At 41.2% G+C, this 18,604-nt stretch overlaps 1 protein-coding gene across 1 annotated transcript; it reads left to right on the top strand.

Moving 5' to 3' along the window:
• The first annotated feature begins 209 nt into the window (after window positions 1-209).
• Window positions 210-18,387, top strand: nsmaf (neutral sphingomyelinase (N-SMase) activation associated factor). Its single transcript, XM_080049841.1, has 31 exons — window positions 210-344; window positions 2,906-2,995; window positions 4,451-4,529; window positions 4,873-4,934; window positions 5,155-5,191; window positions 5,341-5,391; window positions 6,529-6,600; window positions 6,747-6,794; window positions 6,999-7,051; window positions 7,415-7,544; window positions 7,645-7,716; window positions 7,846-7,954; window positions 8,184-8,360; window positions 8,779-8,858; window positions 9,028-9,118; window positions 9,369-9,432; window positions 9,603-9,654; window positions 9,921-10,041; window positions 10,707-10,838; window positions 10,917-10,959; window positions 11,047-11,213; window positions 11,813-11,924; window positions 12,317-12,375; window positions 13,122-13,189; window positions 13,283-13,350; window positions 13,439-13,562; window positions 13,691-13,774; window positions 14,385-14,535; window positions 16,000-16,102; window positions 16,718-16,827; window positions 17,359-18,387. Exons 1-31 carry the CDS (start codon window positions 307-309, stop codon window positions 17,445-17,447), a joined length of 2,736 nt encoding a protein of 911 aa, XP_079905967.1. The 5' UTR covers window positions 210-306; the 3' UTR covers window positions 17,448-18,387.
• Window positions 18,388-18,604: the final 217 nt, after the last annotated feature.

The raw sequence follows: 18,604 nt of genomic DNA, 5'->3' as shown, positions 1-18,604 counted from the left end.
TTTTTCAACGTGCAAAATGAAAATGGAAAAATTTACTAAATGCATGGACCTATAAAGAAAGGCTAAATTATTATTATACTATCTATAGCTAAATGTTGTCACTCAGTTTTGGTATCCTGAAATGGATTCAGAGTGACACCTCTCTACTCTCTTCGGTTAAGGGCTCGTTTGACTTTAAGGGTCAGTCACGTGGTAGCCAGCAAGTTTCCGTGTTGACAGCAACACAGAGCTCTTGGATCCGAGACTGTGGCTGATCGCTCGCTGTAGAGTTTGTGAAGAGAAGGATGTTGTAGGCTACAAGCAGACATGGCTTTTCTAAAGACTCGAGAACGGACCAAAGAGAGGTTAGTGCCGCTATCCGTGCCTCTTGTTAGCGCTGCTTGGTGACAGACAAGACAGCGCCAGCGGGCTGTTTGTGTCGACTGGATGAATCCACTTAGCTAATGGGTCAGCTGGGTGATGCACTGTGAGTGGCCTCGCTCGGTAAAGAGCAGGGGACAGTCTGCTGAGGACTGTGACTTTGTTCTCATGTCTATTCATAGGACAATGTTATTATGACACGTCCCAGGAGAACAACACAGAAACCTTTTTTAAACTCTGCCATGACTTTCTATAGGCTAACCCCACTTGTTTTATATATCTAGCCTACATGTCAACCAAAGAACTTAATGGACCAAAGGCTATAATAGGACCAGCCATGGTGAACAAATGGATAAAGTTGTAACTAATTGAATAAGCCCTCTTTCCATAATTACCAGGAGAGCCAGCTGTTAAAGGCTTTAAATGATGCTCCTCCGGTTTCCCTGATCTCAAGTGAGGCATTGAGTTACACAGTCTGACAATGAACTATTTCAGCTTCAGAACACAAGTCAAACTCTATAGACTACCAAACTGTTGTCTACTTTAGCGTATAGACAAAATATATATACGCCTACACTTTTGCTTTTAAATGGCGATTAAAGCAAAGGTGGTTTTAACATTGGTATGCTCAGAAATAACTCCCTTTGATTGTCTGTTACACACCTTTCTAGATATGTGTTTTTGGCATGCACCATGCGGGTGGCGATACCTCCACTCAGTCTGATACCAGCTCAGCTCTTCCTTATAACCCATTTTACAATCTGCAGCTGCACTAACTAACTGAATGACAACATTACAAACTATGTAAAGGAAACTGCACACAAACACATGTACACAAACACTTTCTGAATACTAATGAGTCATGCTGACTTCGCACTCGCTACTTGTTGTAGAGATTTGGGGAACACGACTCCAGCAGAGCAACGCAGGCCTACTGTGTATATGAGCCTTCACATTAAACTTGAAATTAAACTTCACCAACATCTTCATATTGATACAACTCTGATGTTTGAGCTATGCAGAATGATGTATGCGCTGAGTTAACTGGACTTTTTTAATGAGGATGAGAGAATGTCATTTTCTTTAAGGAAATGCACCTGTTTAATGAGGGGAAAAGTTGAATGCCAACATGAGCCTAGATACCGAAGTAACTTTTGAAGCTGACTGCATAAAGGGATTTACTTTGGAAGCTGCTTGTTCATCTGCACACACACCTGTTTGTTTACATGCACGTTGTCGTTGGCATTTCCCTTAATCTCTACAGTAAAGTTGGCAGGTGCAAAGTTAACATGCCCCATTTGTCAGCATCGTCACAATTATAGCCCAAGTGGTTACATCATTGCAAATACTGATGATGAATATGGTGACAGAGAATGGCAGAAACTGGATGTTCAATGTATTTCAATGCAATCTGACATCCTTACCTTTTTATGGGGGGGATAGAATCCCCCAAAAATCATTAAACTGTCATATTTTCATCCACTATATACCTACTGCTTGCCACAATGTGTTATCAGTAGTTGATGTCTAATATACTTACAATGCATTTTCAAGAAAGGATGTGGGAATGTCACGCAATGAATGAATACTTTATTCCGGACTCAAAGTTCCATATAAAAGACAATACAAATACAAGTCAACACAGATTAAAATACATACAAGCAACGTTAGTTTTTGCACTTTAACTGGTAAGCAGAAATATTTCACACTGGAGAACAATTAGTTTCATATCGCACACTACTTGAATGTAGGTCTGACAAACGAGGCTCTGTGCAGAATTATTATACCAACAAATTGTCACCATCTTTGTTGTATGCCCTACGTATACTGTAATAGTCCTAATAAAGTCTAGTCCTGATGGGGCGGTTCTTAACTGGCCTCACTGTTACACTTTTTGGCTGCTGTTTGTCCTGCTTAAACAGCAACATTTTGTATTTCTGGAAGTTGTGGAAGGCATGAAAGGAATAATCACTTCCAATAACGATGAGAAGGACATGATAGGAAATGTAGACTTAAAGCTGGGGTGGAGGATTTGGGGAGAAAATGGCAGTTGGGACAGAGATTCGAATTCAAATACCTCAACCGCTCCACTTGTTCTCTTTGGTCCCTCCCCTATGGTCCCTCCCTGACACGCTCTACACCAACAAAGTCGTGCCAAAGTGAATGGACAATAAGAACAGAGAATCTGAGCCTCGCTCTGATTGGTCAAGGTGTACAGCTCATGTTAACTTTAACCAATCAGAAATCATATACCCCAGCTTTAATCTTGAGAAACACTAGCAGAGTTTAAAATGCTCTTTTCCAGCAATAGCTCAAAGGAACTACCCATCAACAAAAGCTAGTGTATCCAGCAGCTATATGCCAAAATGTCAGGCTGGAACTTACAAAAGTGCAACATTTGTGCAACATTGTTTGCAAGTGAAGTTGGAGTCTGGTTACGCCATTTATGCAGTACTACTACTATAATCAGCGGAGTTCCCCCTTTACTGACCAAGATTAACCTGTACAATATAGTATCACCCCCTCTGTTGTTGTGTTTCCACAGGTTTTCTCTCTTGTTGCTGGATCTGGAGGAATATTACTTTGAACAGCACACTGCGTACCACGTGACACGCACCAGTTCAAAAAAGGCGAGGTAATTTGGGCTGTCAGCGCGTGTGCACCTGTTTTTAATTTAGTTTCAACCTCCTTGTCAAAATACGTGATAATCCTGACCACTGTGTTGTGGCCTAGGCCAAAAACCCAGCAGGGGGGAATACCAACTCCTGTGCATGTTAATTGTACTATTAATACTTTGGCTATTGAATTCATATTGTGGTCACCAGGTGTTTGCAGGTTCTGATATTTGGTCAAAGGCTTTAGTGTTAGCAGCAGTTGTGTGTTAGCTTGTGAGGAGCAGCTGTTCAAACATCACCTTATCCTGTTCTGAAGGCTTGAGCAAACTAAAAAAAAGAGTCACAAGCCCTGACGAACAAGATAATTCAATCCAATTTTTTGTTAAATCAAAGCAGGAGGAATATGTGCATAAAAAGGAGAAGGACAAAATGTATGCTAACTCTTTTTTTTAACATTGCATGTTTTATGCTAATCAGCATCTTCTGCCTCTTCCTTAGGAGTCATAAGTATAATGCTGTTACCCCGGAATTCCACTGGCTGCGGGTGCGGTGTCCAACGGTTTTGCTCCGTGCGCTCACGTCCGGCAATACCCACCGGCTCCGTTTTCAAAGCAGGCACGGCCAGCTCCGCTGAACAGCTGGAGTCGCGAGAACGAGGAGTTCCCGCGGTAATAAAAGTGACGGGCGATCGCTCTTGATAATATGATTCTCCTATATGGTATTTACACAACAACGAACGCACGGAAGGTTATTATTCCCATCCGAACGAGTAAAAGAACAGTGGACATGCTTGTATGTGTCTCTGTTTTGAGAATGTCACCTGCAGTGAACACCGAGTGTCTTATTTTGAAAATTAACCGGAGGTTTTATTGTTTTGTCGGCGCTTGTGTTCCTGTCTATCTCGATGTGTTCTGTGCTAAATTGATGCGGTGAGCTCAGGCATCCGGCAGAAATAGAAGCACTGCGTATTTCACCGGAGAGCTGGAGCAGCAGCGGAGCAGAGAGACGGCGCAGCGGCCGTGGTGGAAACTCACCCACTGACTGCTCTTAATTCTATTTTTGTTTCTGCGGTGCTGGAGCGGAGAAGGACCGGAGACGCAGCCGGTGGAATTCGGCCTTTAGTCTCCTGGTACAGCTACTAGCTAGTTTGCTGAAAATAAGACAAGAGTCAAACAAAACACCACTTACTGCACATTTATTGCTCTTAGTAAATTATGCTTCTATATCTTATTCTGTCTTGGGAGAAATAATATCTTCCGCTTCGAACACGCTAGCTTTTCTTTTCCCCAACTTACTTCTTTCTTTTATATTCTAATGTCTGTTTAATATATATTTTCCCTCACAATGTAATGTATTTGGTTATCATTTGTTTAATTCTCTATGACAATTTCAAGTGTATCAATGTGGTTACATTTAGATAAAGGCACTCAAAGTTTAAAGTGCTTACAAGCTAACGTTAGCCGTTTCCCTTCCAGAAAAATCCGCGGCTCATTCAAGATCTGTTCCAAATCCATCATATTTGATCCAGATGATCTTTCAGAGCCAATTTTGAAGGTTTGTTTCAATGGAATATTTATTTAATGTGTCCTTGCACTTACACTGGTTTAGAAAAATATTATTTTACCTTATCTGGCAAGCAGTAAGTGAGTAGCCTAATACATTGTTTTGGAGGTGGTCATAAATTGGAAATATTTTCCTGAAGATATCAGAATATATTATAGTGGTATATGTGCCGTTTGGGAAAAGAGATAAAGCCAGTAATGCCCACACAGTACTCTGTTTATTTTTGTTTTGCCTGGATGTTGTTCCGTACATTGAAAGTCAGTATTACACCAGATGCAGTAACCAGTATTTTGGTAATCATGGTACTTTATCTTATCTGTTGCCTTTTCCGCAGATTCCTCTGCGAGACTGTAAGAAGATTCAGTTTGTGGAGGAAGAGAGCGACCCTTTCAATGAGTGAGCATGGCTTCAGTTCACACACTGATGTTTATTTAGTTTGTCAAACTGGTTTGGTTACTTCAAAATGGCATGTGAATATCAACTACTAACCATACTGTACCCAGGTAGTTTTTCAATTGACCTTTTTAATTTTAGTGTTTTAGTTTTGGTTCCCTTTTTAAATCTTGATAAGTCATCACTGATCTGGTCTTCAACTCTTTTTGTGTTTCCTTTGTAGGCCTCGTCCATCTACCATCTCTATTGCATGTGCACAGGTGAGTAATCATTATCATTTCTAACATATCAATCTTCAAAAATACTTATCTCTGATTGTCCAGATTTATGATCTTAAATTTGGTCCAGAAGTGTTTTACTTGCCATTACAGGTTTTCAAAATAAATGTAACTTTAATTTTTGATTTCAGGTTATTTACATCAAAGAAAGCAATGTCATTGCACCGTACAGGAATGAAAGGGTGAGTCAGCTTAAAACTGCAACATGGGGTCTCGTCTGATTTGTTATATCAGTGATTCTTGAGAAGTGGGACAAAACAGGGTGCAATGTTGAAAAAATACAAACCCTATGTTTCGGCAAATAAAATTACATGTATGTATCGAACATATACTAAGCTACTGAGCTAAGCTTTGACACAACCTCCCAGCTTTTGTTTTTTTTTACCGTCATTGGCCTATCACCACCGTCAGATTTCCTGTCTGACAGTGTTGACATATTTAACGTTACTTAAACATAACAAATATCTTATCTAGTAGCCATTTGGTTTTTCTGTTGATGTTAGGTGCTAGTATGAACTACTTCAGGAAAATAAAATTATCAAAACATTTCAAATAACTTCTTCAGAAATTGTAAATCGGTGTTGACATATCATGGTTGTGACACAGGACTTTCAAGATTCGGAATGTAAAATATTCTAAAACTACAACACTTATCAGAGCCTGTCTGACTCTAATGTACTCTGCAGACGTAGACTTTGACAAGAGGTCCTTCAAAGTGACAGCTGCCCCTTATTTCGCCTGATTTTATTAGATTTTACACAATGAAATGTCTGACAGTGTTGACCTACAGTAAAGTGGTCCCACCACTTAGAATCCTTATAAAACATGAATGTGTTGTAGAAAAACTGTTTTTATTGATACGAGAGATTATTTAGTGTTGCTTTTGATGAAAAAAGCTCTTTTTAATCATTAAAGTGCATTTTTAATAGGTGCATATGAAAGATTGAAACCTTCTCTGAGGACACACTGTTTTGGACGTTGTGAGAAGATAACAAGTGTCATGTATTTGACATAATAATGATAAAATAAAATTTAAGGGGATAATTGTGCTCCAGACATTCTATTCTTAATCCCTAATAACATCTACAATTTTAAATATTTTTAGTTTTCAACATAAGAGCAGTTACATATGGAAGAGGGCATTTTGTCCCGCTTCTCAAGAATCACTGATATGCATTGAGCTGTTTGCATAGACATGGCTGTGTGCTCATTCCTCATGTATATCCTCATGTATATGGAGTCACCTTCGTCTACGAGGGCTCCAAGATTTGCTCATATATTCAAATGAAACACTCAAACTTCTCTTATCACTTGGGCAGGGGGAAAAGAAGGCGACTTTTCAGTTAGAAGTTTGGAGCAAAACCGAAGACGTGGTTCAAACATTACTCCAGGTACGTAACTAAACCCAAAACTAAGTCACAGGGGCTTAGGGTATTTGACTTGGAGTACATGAAATATGGTATTTGCTGCATTCGTTGAGCTGCTCTGGTGTGCGTTAGTGTTGCTCTTCTCATTTTGACTGTGGTGAATGTCTCAGCTTCACAGGGCATCCTGTCTGGATAAGCTTGGAGACCAGACTGCAATGGTGAGACAAATCTGCACCTCCGTGTGAGAGATGGAGGCATGGTGAAAATACAGCGCATGAATCATTCTGCTGCCTGTATTTTATTGCACATCATCTTGCTCCCTTGAATCTAATGCATTATTGTTTTCATTTGTTCATCTTTAGCAGGCATCATATAATCACCCATGACCAAACATACATTTCCTCTTGTTTTTGTTTTCTTAGATTGCAGCCAATTTACAATCTCGACTGGCGAGGTCATCTTTTGACAAACACTGGTATGTTGACATCCAACAGAAAAACATTTATTTTGTTTTTCTTAACTTGTTTCTTGCCTTATTTTATTCAAACACAGTATTTCTAATTAATGTATTATTTTTATTTAGCTGGTCTTACAACTGACATATTTCTTTGATGGCTATTTCTTTATCGTTACCTATTTTATGCCCTTTTTAAATACTAAATGTTGCTTTTTGTAGTGCTTTTTGCTGCAACTGGTAACTACATATTGTTGCGTTTTATATGCAATTTCAATAAAACTATCTTTTAATTAAATACATTGACAGACACATTCAGTGTATCCATTACTTATGTTGGAGCATGCGGCTGTTTAAGACAATATGTGGGGATGTGCTGTAAAGCTTTCAGAGTGTAGCTGAGAAGCCTCACATGGAGTGTGCGGTGGAGATGGTGCTGCCTTTGGTGTCCAACCCAGGCCACGTCTGCATCACAGATGAAAGCCTCTACTTCCAGCCTCTCAATGGATACCCGGTGAGCTGTGGAACCGCCACTTGGCATATCAGCTGCTTTTAACTCCTGTCCCTGAGCTGAGCCAATTATTCCATTTCTCTGCGTGCCTTGTCCTTTTCAGGAGCAGGTCATTCAAATCAAACTGCACAGAGTCAGGAGGATCTACAAAAGACGTCACGGACTCAGACCGCTGGTGAGTATACAGCCGAACAAGAGAAGGATGAGTTCATATGTGACTTTCGCTGCCAGTGCAGTTTTTTCTGCACATGTGGGGGTCATCATTACATGTGTTTTGTGTGCGTGTCTCTCCTCCTCGCCCCAGGGCCTTGAGGTGTTCTGCACTGAGAACGATTTCTGCTCCGACATCTACCTGAAGTTTTATAAAACAGCTGACAGAGATGAGATCTACTACTACATAGCCACTTTCTTGGGTGAGAAAAAACCTGACGCCAATCAGAATCCATTTGCAGCTTGAGTGGAATTTCCTCAACCAATCACGAAGCTCAGTAGAATTTTAAAGATGAAGTCTTTCTTAGTGCTACTTTTTCCAGCTCTGCACACTTAATAGTATCAAGTACCAGCCGTCAGCATTGACCTAAAAATATTGTCACTCACCTTTTGGAAAACCAACACTGAAGGAACCCCGCTTTAACCCCATAGAGAACCACATGATGGAGCACACAGCAGAGAGCTACATGCTGCAGTGGCAGCGCGGCCACCTCAGTAACTACCAGTATCTCCTCCACCTCAACAACCTGGCAGACCGCAGTTGCAACGACCTCTCCCAGTATCCCGTCTTCCCCTGGGTCATCACCGACTACACCAGCGCGCAGTTGGGTGGGTCAGAGATGATGTATTTTCGCATTTTCTCTCGTAACATGTTTTATTATAAGTTTCAGTGGTATTAAAAAATCAATGGCTTACATCATTAAAACATCTTAATATACAAATAAGTGAAAACAAGTACATTTAAATGAGAGGAGGAAAAATCCTAAAGAAGTGTTTTTGAAACTGTTGGAAGAAAATGCCAATTTGCTTTCAGTCTTTCTTGGTCTCTTTTCTAAAACCAACAAATAAAGAAATAAATAGAAGAAAAAAAAAATATATATAGATTAGAGTTGGATTGCCAAAATATCAGTCAGTATTAAATATAATGCATACTAGCCTCTTCTTTGAGTTGTACCTTAAAATGTGTAAGTGGGGAGTCTCACTTCATTCCACCATTAAACTTGTCACTCCTCCCTCCCTTTCCCAGATTTGACAAATGCTGCCACATTCAGAGACCTGAGCAAACCTGTGGGAGCCCTGAACAAAGAGCGACTTGACAGACTACTGGTGAGACAATGAGGGAATGCACAGTACTTCTAAAGTGTACTTTTAAGATGTAAACTATTGACTTTTATATGTGGTTATTGAACTTGCTGTTGTGCAAAAGCGTTATTTCTTCTCTATAGCTATCTCCAGTCTGATCAGCCATCAGTAACCATCGTTCTCATGTTGACAGGATCGCTACAGAGGCATGCCCGAGCCTCCCTTCATGTACGGAAGCCACTACTCCTCTCCCGGCTACGTGCTTTTCTATCTGGTCAGAGTCGGTACGTCACACACGTCAACCTATTGGAGCTACAGCACTTAGCCACAGTACCCGCAGTGGGTTCACACACACTGCTAGTCTGTTTTGGTTTGTACATATCACTGAGAGACTCATGAGACTACCAAACAGGACATTAGGTCATCTCTGTTGCAAATTCATATGTAGCTGCCATTTATTTTCTTTGTTTCTTCTGTAGAAAATGAAGTTAAGTTTTAATATGTCGTTGATGCTTTCTGTCTTCTCCCCTGCAGCTCCTGAGCACATGCTGTGTCTCCAGAATGGCCGCTACGACCACGCAGATCGCATGTTCAACAGGTGCATTACACACAAACCTCAGTGACGTTTCTTACTGGACAGTGACTAATATTTGTTTTTGACATATAGTATATATTGTTGTAGAAAACAAACTAATTGTGTTTTAATTATATTGAATCTGTAATTTCTAACATTTTGCTACTGCACTGTCCTGTTGTGATTTCTTACAGCATAGGTGAAACATGGAAAAACTGCCTAGAGGGGGCGACTGACTTTAAAGAGGTAATGTATCAAAACTCTGTGTATGAAGTTGATTAGGGACTATGTATCTGCATTACTTGTGTGTGTGTGTGTGTGTGTGTGTGTGTGTGTGTGTGTGTGTGTGTGTGTGTGTGTGTGTGTGTGTGTGTGTGTGTGTGTGTGTGTGTGTGTGTGTGTGTGTGTGTGTGTGTGTGTGTGTGTGTGTGTGTGTGTGGAAAGACTGTGCTTGACACATTGTTGCCATATTGCCTAGTGTGTGTATCTACAGTATCTCTCCTGTAATGCAGCTGATTCCAGAGTTCTATGGGGATGACTCCAACTTTCTGGAGAACAAGCTGCGTCTTGATTTGGGCAGACGGCAGAACGGGAGCTCAGTCGGGGATGTCGTTCTCCCATTGTGGGCCTCAGGTATAACTTCTGATCCTGCTACAATAGTAGACATGTCTTTTTGTGGGCTGATCCTCTCCCACGCCAACATCCTCATGTCAACACTAGGAATTGGTACAGAGAACCGATACTAAATTGGTACCAGTTCCTGGTCGGTACCGATATATGGATAAGCTACTGGATAAACATTACTGCTATTGGTATTCATGCAACGGTAATTTATTAAAACTTGGCACTATTTTAAAATTCTTAACCGTCCCCCACTGATGATGGAGCTGCAATGATGTGCTCTCTCTCCAATCGTGGCAGACAGCACGGCAACATGGTCAAAACTGTGAGCTGTCTTTACTATAGTTAATCAAATTCAGCCAAATGCAAAACATGCAGTGTGCATGCGTGTAAGATACTCACACCAGCAACAACCTCCTGAAAACTTTTACAACATTATAAATCTGAAGCAGTGTAAATTTAAACTGTAGCCAAACTCTTGTTATGTCATGTGCTTATATTTGCAACAAATTATGAAGAGTACTATCTATGTGTATCGGTATCGATAAGCAGTATCCGTTTTTGTCTATCAATACAATCCTACCGATACCTTTCCTTAGTCTGTGCTGTTAAACAATATCCCTGTCAGTCAGTATGTGTGCTGTCTCATACTTCCTGTGTCCTGCTTGTGATTCCAGATATGAGTGATTTTCTTCAGAAGCACAGGACAGCGCTGGAGAGCCAGTACGTGTCGGAGCATCTCCACGAGTGGATCGACCTGGTGTTTGGCTACAAGCAGAGAGGCAGTGAAGCTGTCGCAGCCCATAACGGTAAAGTCCGACCTGCTGCCGCTTCCAACATCAGACCCACCACAGCTGAATAACATTGACCTTTCCATTGTCTTTCAGTGTTTCACCCGCTGACCTACGAAGGCGGCATCGACTGTGATAGGTATGAAAGCAAATCCTTTGCGTGCGATTTAATAGCAACGGTGTAACATGAAGTGGTGTGTAGCTAATTCGGCGTTTCTACTTGAAGCATCGAGGACCCCGACCAGAGAATAGCCATGCTGACTCAGATCTTAGAGTTTGGCCAGACGCCCACACAGCTGTTCACCAGCCCGCACCCTCAGAGGATCACACCCAGGTTCCACAACATGACCCGAAGCTCCAGCATCAACTCGCCACTCAGTGAACTGTCCCCAGGTAGAAACTCACGCACGCACACACAGCACACATCACATGGCTCTAAGGGAAAAAGATTAGTGCAAGGGTGTAGTAAAGATTGAGACAGTGATTCTAATTCGAAACACTTTTTGTCAAAATCAATGAATATCTACTCGGCGTCCCCTACCTATCTGTTTGTTGTGTGGGCAAAAAAAAAAAGTCTGGTGTTTCTACTCAGCCCGGGCTCTGTAAAGGAGTATGTATGCAAAAAGGAGACGGACTAAGACCATCAACACTTTTCCATCCACATCAGCTTCCAGTGTCATTAGTAGGAACAATGCTGGGCCAGTTCAAATAACATCAGACGTTCTTTGGTATGGCTTAACGTTCTTTGGAATGGCTTAATCCACCTTTTTAAATGGAGTGTCCAATCATAATATGCATAATAATGTACCTTACATGTTTTCTTTACCAATAAGAAACAAAATAAAGGCAGATCATGTGACAATCTTCTCATAACTGATGATCTATGTTATTTCCGGTGAATAACGGCATGACAAATGGTGCTGGATGCTGCTTATGGCATTGAGCTAACACATCATGGTGTCCAGCTACAGTTACATGTCGTCTCTCATCAGCCTCTCAGAGCGAGGACTCGTCCTTCGAGGACCTGACGGAGGAGAGCAGGAAGTTATCCTGGGCCAACATGGGGAATCTGAAACTCCTCACCAGCCACAGGATCCATAAAGAGTGAGTCTGGACCAATCCATTTGGGCTGCAGTAATGACAAAGCAAAAATAGATTTGCATAGCCAGTCAGCATACTGTACAAACTGAAATTAAAAGCTCCGGTTCAGATTTGAGGAAGTGCGTGCAAAGCTCGAGACAAGCAGCTGCAGCAGCCCCACACTGGCTAGGATGTGTGAAAATAGTTACTTCATTTAAATGTTGTTGGGACACAGTTGAAGACAAGTGGCAGCTGTACAACTAAGTATTCTGTATGTAAAGAACTTACAGACAAAGGGTTCTATAAAATGAAATTGCACTTATCAAGCTTGTTCGTGTCACATCCTGCCTAGCACATTTATTCTTGATATTTAAGCACAAGTCATGTTTTTCAATCACTTTCTTTTGTCCGTGCAGGGCTGTGACGGGCATCGCTGTGACTCGAGATGGAGCGGCTATTTTCTCCACGTCCCAAGGTTTGAGGAATATCTTTCAATCTCAAATCAGAGACAAATAATGATTATTTCAGAGGTGCAGAAAGGATTCAAAGACAGACACTCACTGTTTAGGAATTTTGAACAATAAAATGTATGCAAAATTTAAATATATAACTGGGTTTCTGCACAGCTTCACTACAGTGTGACAGTGTAGAGATTTTCAAATGCATCACAGATTGCATCCAAGTCATCGTCGTATAAAAACAATAATCTTGTTTGTGTAATGTCGTCATCATCAGCCAGCAGTAAAATCTCTCACAGAGCTGTGTGTGTGTGTGTGTGTGTGTGTGTGTGTGTAGCCTCTTTGCACTCAGGCCTGTTTCATTCTGCTTGATGTGATATGTGCTCAGCATTGTGGCCTCTGCTGCCTCTAGTGGCCTTGTTTGGTTCTCCTGTTACCAGTATGGTGCAAAGTGATGTCATCACAGTGAGAATCTCACACAGGGCTAAAGCAGTAGAGCAGAGAACAACAGTGTCTGTGAAGTGTATTTTTCCAAGTAGTTGATTTACTTTTATCCTAACTTGCATGGTAATTTACGCTTTTATTGATATGACATCATCAAAATGAAGTCCTTTGTTTTCCCATCAGGTGGTGCAGAAAAGTAACCAACTGCAATTCAGTTTAATGTGTTTATCCACTGCCATGTCGTTGTCTCATTGGTGTGGAAATGTGTTAAAACGTAGAATGTAATAGTTTTACTCAACTGTATCACTCTCTATTCCAGACTCAACACTTAAAATGTTCTCCAAAGAGCTGAAGGACTTCCAGAGGAGCATGTCCTTCTCTAACATGGTATGCAGTGACGTTTTTCTTTCCAAGTTCATAATATCTGCCTCTCTATTCCTCCCCATCCCAAAACAAAGAAGCTATGTGTATATTTTCCAGGCGCTATCATCATGTTTGATGCTGGCGGATGGTAAAACCGTGGTGTGTTCTTCGTGGGACAACAATGTGTATGTATTGATCACACATATATACAGACATTGGTTTTTGGCCTTCAACCAGATGTTTACTAATTTTCCTCACTGACTTCCCTATTAGGTATTTCTACTCTGTACCGTACGGCCGGCGGCAGGACACCTTGATGGGCCACGATGATGCTGTCAGTCAAATGTGTTGGTTTGATGAGTGTCTGTACACAGCGTCCTGGGATTCCACTGTCAAGGTAAGAACTATGGCTTGAGGGTGGATCATTGTCAAAGTGCCTGTATTGTGTTGTTATATTGACCTATGTTGCTGTTGTCGAATGGAGAGGTGAGAGCTGTAAACGATGTGATTTTTTTTTTCTCCCAGGTCTGGCAGTGTGCATCTGACAGCTCCTCCAGTCACAAGAGATCCCAGTTTGAGCTCCTGGCTGAGTTGGAACATGATGCCGGGGTGAGGCTGTTGTTTTTAAAGCGTGTGTTTACTTATGTGGGCTTGATTCATACAGTGGAATTGTATGTATGTGTGTGGCTTCTATGTATCTAATCAAAGCTCAAAATAGCTTTACTTTTAATCATGTTAAAGTATGGAATACGTGTTGTGTTGTGTATTTTGTTAAAACCCCTTTCTTAAACAAAATTCTGCTTATTCTGGCATTTTTAACCCATTTATAATCATGTGTTTGATTCATTTGGATGGTTGACTTCTTAGATATACTGAATTGAATTGATTGCTTTTTCTTGAATTGCACGTAAAGGTGGATTCAGCGATTCTGGTGAATGCTTGTTGTCAAAATCAGTGAATAGCTGAAAATAAAAATCCAGTGTTAATACACAGACTACGCTCTGTTAACGGGCATGTTGCTATCTACAGTGGGCCCCCTTTGTTAACATACCAGTTTACAGAGCCTAGCCTGTGTATTGACACCAGATTATTTTCAGCATACACACAGTACCGAAAGGAGCCGATCTTGAGGAGATATTCACTGATTTTGAACATGGTAAACAGTGAGAATATGTGCCGTCCCTTCTGTAACACAACCCCTCTAACACACTGTGTACAGGTGAACACCATTGGTCTGAATCCAGCGGGGACTCTGCTGGTGTCCGGCTGCAAAGACGGGACCGTCACCATCTGGGACACCGGCAGCTACACAACACTGCAGCAAATCCACTGTCACGCGGGGACCATCCACCACATGGCCTTCAGTCCAGGTACGGGTCAAAGCAGCCCATAAGACACTCTTACTGGTTGGTGCTGAAAAATCTAACTTTAATACACTTAAAAAGTATTGTTACACAACACAGTAATTGGTTCTTCTCTGCTTGTTAACTTACTTGAACATTCACACACTACATTGTAGTGGATGTGTCATTTGTATTGGCTCTGTGGGTCACAGGGATCTTTACCATAAGAGAGAGAAACTTGGTCATGAATGCCAACTTTACAGGAGCCGCTGTTTACTCCATTATACCATTATAGACTCTATTGTCCTAGCAACCCAAAAAGCATCTGGTTTATTATACAACTATATGATTATAAGCTGTATACAAACCTGACAAAGATCAGAGAAAACTAATCACTTTAATCCTGTTTTAAAGAGTAGCACTGATACATGTCTAACGGCCCCCACACACATCCTACCTCTACTGCGCGTCTACCTCGCGTCTGCGTCTGACTTTTTGTCACAGACTGTGAAATTAACGTAGAGCGAGCACACATCCAACCTCAGACGCACTGCTGAGGCGCGTCGGAGGCACGTCTGCAGCGACGCTCCCCTTCACCTCAGGAGGCTCGCCTATTTTTTTTCTGAGAGCAGCGCGTCTCTCTCGCGTCTCTGTGCTTTAACTGTTAGAGAAATACTCTACTGACAGTCATACCAGCAGCATTCACTCTAGTTACACGTTTACCCGGTGTGTTTATTTCAAAATAAAACATCCCTCAGTCGTATACGCGAATAATCCCTTTATTTCACGATTTAATTGTGCAATCAAAATCCGAGGGATTTAAAACCTAATTTTCAATTAGTTCTGGCATTTCATTGGATAAATGACACATATAGAGATCCAATATAGTGAAGAAATAAAAAAGATCATGATAAGCGCAACAGTTTTCCGTTGCTCTATCTGTGTCTACGGCCTTCTTCTTCCCCGACCACACCCCCCTCTCTCTCTCTCCCGTATAAATCAGTAAAGTGATTTTTGAAATACTCTGCTGAGAGTCATATTGACTTCATACTGGCAGCTTTCGCTGTAGTTTCACCATTTCCTGGTGTGTCCCCTTCAAAATAAAACTTCCAACAAGTGAAAATATGGCAAAAAAAAAGAAAGAAAATGGCAATGGGGCGCACGGATTACTGTCCAGACTCAATATAAATCATATGCATCATAGATGACATGAAAGAACTTCATTTTTAATGGGAATTATCTATGAAAACTCTATGTAGAAAGATAGGGATTTTAGAAGCAGCGCTGCAGCAGCAGCTGCTGAGACGTTGCATGTGTGTCCGAGAAAAGTCCGAGAGAGGCAGCAGTAAGGTAACGCGACGCGCTCCAGAGGTAGACGCAGGATGTGTGTGGGGCGCGTAATCTAGCCCACAACTGACAGCAAACCCCTGGAGTTGCCTAGTAACCACGGCAGGACCACCAAGTAATGACTGTTGTTTCTTGTATAATCAGACAGCCGACATGTTCTCAGCGTGGGGGCGGACTCCAGTATGAAGGTGATTGACGTGCAGACGGGAATGGTGATCTCATCTGTGAAAGCCGAGGAGGAGCAGAGGTAGGATCACGCCATCTGCACACCATTACAGTTTCAAGCTCTATAGGACGATCACACATACACAAAATAAAGCAAATATTAGAATAGCATCAATAAAGACAAAGATTATAATACAAGTAATCAAATTAAATTGGAGAAAAGATCTGGATTCTTCTATCCCTGCACACATGTTTACTCCTGTGACCTATTTAGTGGTTAATTCTCTGTTATCTCTACATTGACCTGTTAACATCATCCATTTCACCCATTTCTCTAGGCATTGTTCCACTTTCCCTCATATTATAGGGTTAACTGTTCCATCTCCATATTATTTTCATTCACAATTCTCAAATTTGTGTCGGTGGTTCTGCCTTGCACCGTGTCTTTGTAATGGCCTTTTAAATACAAGCTGCCAACAAGTATTTCAGCAAATATCAGTCTTCTCTTAGTACAATGTATGTGCTTTTACAAAAATACAGTACTATGCATGATAAATGTATATCTGAAGTTGCTAAACAAATGTAATCCTAGTGAGTCTAGATACCCTTTTAGTTTAGCTATGAGCCCAATTAAGAACCTTCCTACTTACAACTCTGTGTCCACAAAGACAAAACAAACTGACTTCCCCTTCCCCAGGTGTTTCTGTTGGGACGGCAGCTCTGTGCTGTGTGGGGGAGCATCTGGTGACCTGCTGCTCTGGGACCTGCTGACCAACACAGTCACCAAGAGGATCCAAGCACACTCCGGTACAGCTCATAAGTCTATGTGACTGTTGGGTCTATTTCTTAACGACAATATTACAGCTTTTAAGGCGAGACACTGTAGGCAAAAACATTGTCTTTTTAAAGCACAAGATTTCTACGCTATTTTGCTTCCATAACATGTCCTCTTTCATACAAGTGTCAATAGAAGGTCCAACATCGTCTTTTAGGTGTTTATTTGACTGAATCTTGTCTGTTTGCGTCTGTATGTATCCTATACAACCCTACTATACCCATAGACATTATGAGATAATGGGCCCCTGGGCACAAACTCTTAAAGGGCCCTCCTCCCTATCCAGTCAGGTACACTGACTACACTCAGTCACACTGAGTGACTGAGCTCTTTGACTATGCAACATGTAAAGTTACTATCAGCATCTTTGGCTTAGGGCCCCTGGGCCTGTGCCCGGTGTGCCCGTGCAGTAATCCACCCCTGACTATTCACTGGCAATGTCTCACCTTTAAAAGTGTTCCGACAAATATGTTTATCGCTATAATGGTCCCTTTTTTGTACAGGTGCTGTCACTGCCATGTGGATGAATGAACTGTGCAACACGGTGATCACAGGCGGAGAGGACAGACAGACCATCTTCTGGAAGCTGTAGAGTCAAAACTAGAGAGTGACTCTGCACCGCCCAATGTGCTGGGGACAGAGAGAGAGAGAAACTTCCAGTGCAACATACTGGACAATCCTGGCCAAGTATCCTGCATGACCCCAGAGACTCATTTAAAACGTGCTGTAAATGCACAGTAGCACAGAGCAAGTGGAGGGAGACGGTGACTTCAAATATACCAACTCCCCTCTATCCAAAACCAAAGTAAAAGTCGAGTCATGCTAGCTCTTAGCTTTCTGCACATTGAGATAAAACGTCCAATAGCAGTTTTGTTCATGAGAGCCGGAAGTAAAAACAGTGTTAACGCCTTATTTTCCCACTGCTGTTTTTAGCTCATTGTGTGTCGATCCCACCCCTTCCCCCCCATGTATTAACTTATGTATCATGTTACACTGCTTTTTTAAATTTAGCAATCGTGTTTCTATAGCTTTATGTGCTTTTTATTCTGAGAAGTGGACTTACAAATGTCGGTCAAATGCTTCAGGCTGCTCAGGTGTTATCATTACAGATTAACACTGATCTATAAAGGTATATCTTTCCTATCTTTTTTGTTTTGTTACTGTGTTTATGGCCTCAGAGATTTAAACAGACTGTTTATAATTCTAGAAAAGCTCCGGATGCTGAGCTGCCCAAACAAACCAACAGAATAGAGGACAACATTACAATGAAGATTTGAAAATAATTAAAGGATTTTTTTCAATGAAAAAACACAAATATCTGTACAAAGTTTGCTTCGGTAAAGTAGACTTGAACTCCTGCCAGCTACAGCCAAAGGTGACACGTATTCACTTCAAAAAAGTATCTCTGCATCCACAACATGTATTTGATATTATCTCCACTGTATGTCCCAAATGATTGGTTTGTTACATTTTATTTTGAGGAAAACACGGAGGACACATTTTGTAGTAAACATCTTTGTTTATTATGAAAAAATGACACACAACTTAAAATGTACAAACTTGACGTCTCTGTCTCTATCAAAATCTATAAAAAATCTACAAGGTGCATATTATATGATCATAATTACAGATGGACTGTTTGTTTCCTGGTAGGTTTTATAACATCTCATTGGTTTCAGAGGACGTGTCAGACCATGGGAAGGCCTAAGAACCCAACCACCGTAGTGCCCTGCGTGTATATCTATGCTC

Source organism: Ammodytes marinus, assembly GCF_949987685.1.
Source record: "Ammodytes marinus genome assembly, chromosome: 21".
Taxonomy (NCBI): Eukaryota; Metazoa; Chordata; class Actinopteri; order Uranoscopiformes; family Ammodytidae; genus Ammodytes; species Ammodytes marinus.
The sequence above is the reverse complement of the archived record's forward strand: the minus strand, read 5'-3'. Positions and strand labels throughout refer to the sequence as shown.

Bases quoted from the DNA above. Each gene is read 5' to 3' on its own strand.
- nsmaf (XM_080049841.1), top strand. From the start codon at position 307: ATGGCTTTTCTAAAGACTCGAGAACGGACCAAAGAGAG. The intron at 7,717-7,845 runs GTGAGTATACAG...TCCTCGCCCCAG, and splicing joins GTCACGGACTCAGACCGCTG to GGCCTTGAGGTGTTCTGCAC. The intron at 7,955-8,183 runs GTGAGAAAAAAC...TTAACCCCATAG, and splicing joins CTACATAGCCACTTTCTTGG to AGAACCACATGATGGAGCAC.